The sequence below is a fragment of the Octodon degus genome, unplaced genomic scaffold, assembly GCF_000260255.1.
Source record: "Octodon degus isolate 3935 unplaced genomic scaffold, OctDeg1.0 scaffold00256, whole genome shotgun sequence".
NCBI lineage: Eukaryota > Metazoa > Chordata > Mammalia > Rodentia > Octodontidae > Octodon > Octodon degus.
Genome location: NW_004524832.1, coordinates 2,014,499 through 2,019,620, shown reverse-complemented (window position 1 = coordinate 2,019,620; position 5,122 = coordinate 2,014,499). Strand labels below are relative to the sequence as shown.

The window sequence follows — 5,122 nt, the reverse complement described above, 5'->3', positions numbered from 1 at the left end:
AGAGAGAGAGAGAGAGAGAGAGAGAGAGAGAGAGAGAGAGAGAGAGAGAGAGAGAGAGAGAGCGAATGAATATAGATAGTACTTCATACTTAAATCATACATTATAATTTCCATAAAAAGTTCATAGTGCTTTCTCCTAAATAAGTCTCTTTACATTCACAACCACATTTGAGATAAACAGTACAATAATGTTATCTTCATTTTACAAATAAGAAAGCTAAATCTCAGAATATGTATCTTCTCAAAGGCACATGAGTAAGAGGAACTGAAATTAAAGTTTAGCTTTTTCATTATAGCATTAACATAGCATCCTCTGAATTGAATGGTTTAATTTCTAAAATCACATGAATATGTGGAATGGTAGTTAGGTGAACAGATGAATAGAGTTTATCACATTACTTTGGGTTTCAGACAGTTTCAGTTGTCATTTAGAAACTTAGATTTCAAAGAATTTCACCACCCTTTAAATTATGTACCTTCTCTCATGTCATCTTTCTAACAATCTTCAGCAAAAAGGTAGAACCAGATACTATCCGACTCCTGATGTGTCCCTCTGCTGCCCTTTCCACTTGTTAGTAAAAGTCCTACCAATTCAGGGTTTAGCTTTTTTGGCATGAAAGATTGAAGCAGTTTTCTTCAGAAACCAGTGGACTGGCTTTTTATTATTGGATTTAAAAGTTGCTGATTTTAATTAGACTGAGGAGCAAGCTATTTTTTTCTCTTTCAATGGAGTAGTTCAAAGCAGAATTCCCTTGCTAGAATAGAAGTGGATCAACACGATCATAGCTTTGTCCACTTAAATCCCATTTTTTTTCTGTTTCAGTTGACCCTAGGCCATGCCCTTTTGGCACCAAAACTGTACCTATTCTGTTTATTGGCACAACGGTTAGGAAGTTCTGCACCCTAATGTAGCTGTAGGAGCCTTGGTAATCTGTTGCTTAGCATATACATCTCTGAATCCCAAAACAACCAAATGAAGCTTTTAATTTTGGGAGCCAATATCATATAATATTTTAAGTTTCTAGGTTTATTGCTTCAAAAAAATAGTCTAAAATTTTACTTTATACTTCCCAGCACTGATTTTGTCTTCACTACTAGTAATAATAGCTAATTTACTCTGTTCATTGCTTGCCCATCTTTGTTCTGAATTTTCACAAAACAGTAGTAAGTATCATCATTATTATTCCTGTAAGTATGTAAGAAACTGACTTGCAAGGAAAATAAGCGAGTAGCCAGAAGCCATGAAAGCCAGGACCCTGCACAGCTGGGATCTTGCTTCAGCGCATATGGCCCCAGAGTCTGTGCATTTAGGGATTGTGCTGTGCAAACTCTCAAAGACAGACTGTGGGGAACATCGTTCCTCAAATAACAGCAATTCTTAAAGAGAGCTCCTCTGAAATCACTTTTGATTTTTATATCTAAAATGTTATTAGCAAATATGTCTGGAGTGTCACATTTTAAAATAAAACTGTAGGTCAACATAATCCTTTAAAATTGCTCCAAGAGCACAGTGTGAATATTATTGCTGTACTTTCTTCCCACTCCTCTCCCCTAACACACAGATATCTATAAAAAAATACAAGCAAGACCATTTAACAGAAACCCTATTATCAAACTTAGGGTTTAAAAAAAAGATACTGAAGTTACTCACTTTTCCCTAAACTGAAGTGATATGAATTTGATCACTGTGCAAATTTTACATTACTTTTAACTTTATTACAACATAAATAAATATTAAAAAATTGTGCTTACCGTCTTAGGTGGATAGAGTTTTACTTTTAGCATCTTGGGGCGTTTGGGATTCTTCTGAGAAAGCATAACACATTGCTATTAGAAAATGAACTCCAACAAGAAAAAATAATTGCAATATTTTAGTTAGAAATAGCATATACTCACAGTGACTCCATTCAGAAGCTTCTGTAAGTCTAGCAGTAGTTGTTCCAGCTGGTCCTGTGTCTCCTGTGTAGAGCTTGAAGTGGGTGCACTGCTTGTGAGGAGTGCAAGAGTTAGTGCAATGCAAGACAAGAGTAGCATCTTGTACATTGTGGCAGGAGTTGAGGTTACTGTGAGTAGTGATTAGAAAGGATGATAGGAAGCTCTTGAACAAGACAGCAATTTATACTGTTAAATCTGGAAAAATAGTATGGGGGTGTCGTAATGTTTTACATATTACACATATTTTCAAAAACTCTACCTGTGTGGCAGAAAGCATTACCTTTGTTTTTCCTCCTCTGATGACTCTTTGGAATTTCTTTAAACCCCCATAAACTGACTGAATGGATGTAGGTGAAATCCCTCTTGGTTACCTTAGCCCACACTTAGGTGGCAGTTTTAATACATTACAACTAACGCCTTCTGTATGAAACAATTTTTCCTCTTTTCTTTAAGGGGGTGGAGATACAAAAGTAACTCATGAAAATTTTCTCTTTGTCATAAGACTGTGCCGAATGTGTAAGCAGGGTGTTGTGGTGGACAAGAAGAGTAAATAGATGAAATGGATAGCTTTGAGATTTGTTGATTAGACAGGAAGAATATTGGTTTCCTGTTTCAGGATGGTTTTACCTTTTATCTACACAGTGAGCTAATTGCACACAATGTGACAGATTACTTCTTACACTGTTAGCTAGAAAAATATTAAGGTACATAAAAAGGCTTACTGAGTTTGGAGCAATATTTTATTGTGTCTTAAATTTAAACTGTTTGTGTTTATGTTTAAATATCTTAGTGCCTGCTATGCTTTTCTTTTAAACAGTGTGATATTTGACAAGTACTGAAAAAAAGTTAGCATCCATACATGTTGATACTAGTTTGGTAATAATAGACTTTATATGTGTCATATTTAAATCAAGCCATGTTTCTAGCTATGTTTTCTCTGTAATTGATTTGGATTTATTCTCTAAAGTACCTATGGCATTTTGAGTGTAACAATAGTGGTTATGAAATATGAGCAGATCAATATATTTTTCAGTTGGTAAACTGCATAGACTACTTAGATGTGTTCACTGGTCCTCAATATAAAACACTAACTGGGTGAATGATGGTATAGCTGTGTACTTCTAATCTGGGGAGAACTGAAAATATGTTTTCCTAAGAGATTGCCTGTAACATCTCCATCTCTACTGCGTTATTTATTTCAAGTCTAATCTTTAAACAAACATTCATTCAGGTAGCACTTCAAAGGGCCTCAAACGAATAGAAAGGGGTGGAGGAGTATGAGGCACGCAGACTGATTTGAACTTTACATAAACCTGTGAAGTGGTGGCTGCCTGTTTGTCCCAGTCTGCAGATTAAAAAACTAAGAATTAGAGAAATTAAGTACAATAAGTTGTTTTGGATCACTGTGTTCTTACTACCAGTAATTGGCAAAACAAGAATTTGAAACAACAATGTTCTGACTCCAAAAGCTGTTTCCTTAACATTTTATTCTTTCTCAGCCTGATATATAATAGGAAAGACAGACCAATGTAATCCTAGGTAAGAGGTGAGTGTTTCGTCAGCAGAGGGGAATGTAAAGAATTGTGACAATGAACAATTACAGAATGAATTTTGATAATGAAGAAGGTAGGAAGAGTAGAAACAGTTAAACATCAGAAGGAACACTCAGTAGTAATCTTCTACAAAGGACAGAGAAAATGGTTTAGTAATGCTTATCTATGCTTTGGGCAACATTATACAGAACATAAAATTTCTTCATAACAAATTAAGATAAGCGTCACATTTTCTCAGGTGGAAAAACCAAGTTAGGGACAGGTCTTATGATTTTTTTTCTGTCACCTAATATTTCAAAACATCCCTCTGGCCCTTCAGATTGAAACATTGTTGTAAAGAGAAAGCTGCCAGTGTGTGTCAACTTTATTACACTTGTTTCACTTCTCTTAAGGCCTCTGTGTCTCATCCCAGCATCATCAGCTCAGCCCTCTACCCTTCCAAAATGGAAGGATTCAGGCCCACACATTTTCCTGTGTAGGGACTTTTCCAGTGGGGCCTTTGATGTGCTGAAGGTCTTGATATTTATATTTCTCCAGCTTTTCCATTAGAGATGGGGTGCTATAGACATTTCTGGGACATTGTAGATAACTGAGTCTTGGGCTGATAGCTTATCAGGATTATTGTATAACAGACACCAGTACAAAACTTGGCCTTGCAATCTCTTGAAATGCTTGAGGAGAAAGCTACTGTACACTGTGGCATGCTTTCTATTTTTAACATGCCTGACACATAAGCTGGCTTTTTTGGCTGTCTGTGGTGGTGACATAATCATTACTAGACCGCTAACTACCACATGTGTTATACCCCCTCACTTCTCCTTTCACCATGTAAAACTTTATTACTCAACAAGAAGATATTTTAGTTGCTTAGCACTTTTTGTGACTCTGCTTCTTAGAGTTGACAAACCCAAGTCCTTTACGAAGGGCAGCCTCGGTTCCTGTATCTGCTTCCCAAAGAGGTTGGTCTATCTGTCACATGTATTTTTCACCTTTTAAAGCTGACTTTCAAGGACCCCCACCTGCCACAAGAATTTCTTCTCTCCAATCTTCTTTCACAGTTTTGTAAGGCTTTAATTTGGTCTGGAACTTGATGCCCATCTTAATGTTTCTCCGAAAGCCTCTTGGCTTTTCAGTTCAGCTTCAGTTCTCTCCCTTTGAAATTAGGACACACCAATGATGTTTAACATACCAAATCATCCAGAGAGAGTTCAGCTAGGAGTTTGTGTCTCTTGTGATCACAGACTTGCAGATTTACAAAAGTGTCACATTTGGAAGTACCATAGAGCTGATAAAGAAATGCAGGCACCAACCAATGCTTGAGAAGATCTACATTTTCATAGGAAACACAAACATCCTAGCTGCTGTAAATACTGTTCTTCTGTATGGTAAGTTTTAATGATGTTCACAATGTTTTGGGGTGGAAGAATTATTTAGTTGGTATTTCTAATTTTTCAAAGGATATTCAAATTGATTGACTCATTGAATCATGTTTTACTGATAAGAAATCTGACATCCCCAAAGTTAAGTTCTTTGCCCCAAATCATTGTCGTTGTCTTCTTCTTCTTCTTCTTCTTCTTCTTCTTCTTCTTCTTCTTCTTCTTCTTCTTCTTCTTCTTCTTCTTCTTCTTCTTCTT

At 36.2% G+C, this 5,122-nt stretch overlaps 1 protein-coding gene across 1 annotated transcript in view; it reads right to left on the bottom strand.

Moving 5' to 3' along the window:
• Il2 (interleukin 2) overlaps positions 1-2,043 on the bottom strand; it is a 5,323-nt gene extending 3,280 nt beyond the window's left edge. The window contains exons 1-2 of the mRNA XM_004646155.1: positions 1,897-2,043; positions 1,753-1,806 (exon numbers count right to left, since the gene is read on the bottom strand). Of these exons, the coding sequence (XP_004646212.1) occupies positions 1,753-1,806; positions 1,897-2,043 (201 nt within the window). The remainder of the gene's footprint in view (positions 1-1,752; positions 1,807-1,896) is intronic.
• Between the last annotated feature and the right edge of the window lie 3,079 nt (positions 2,044-5,122).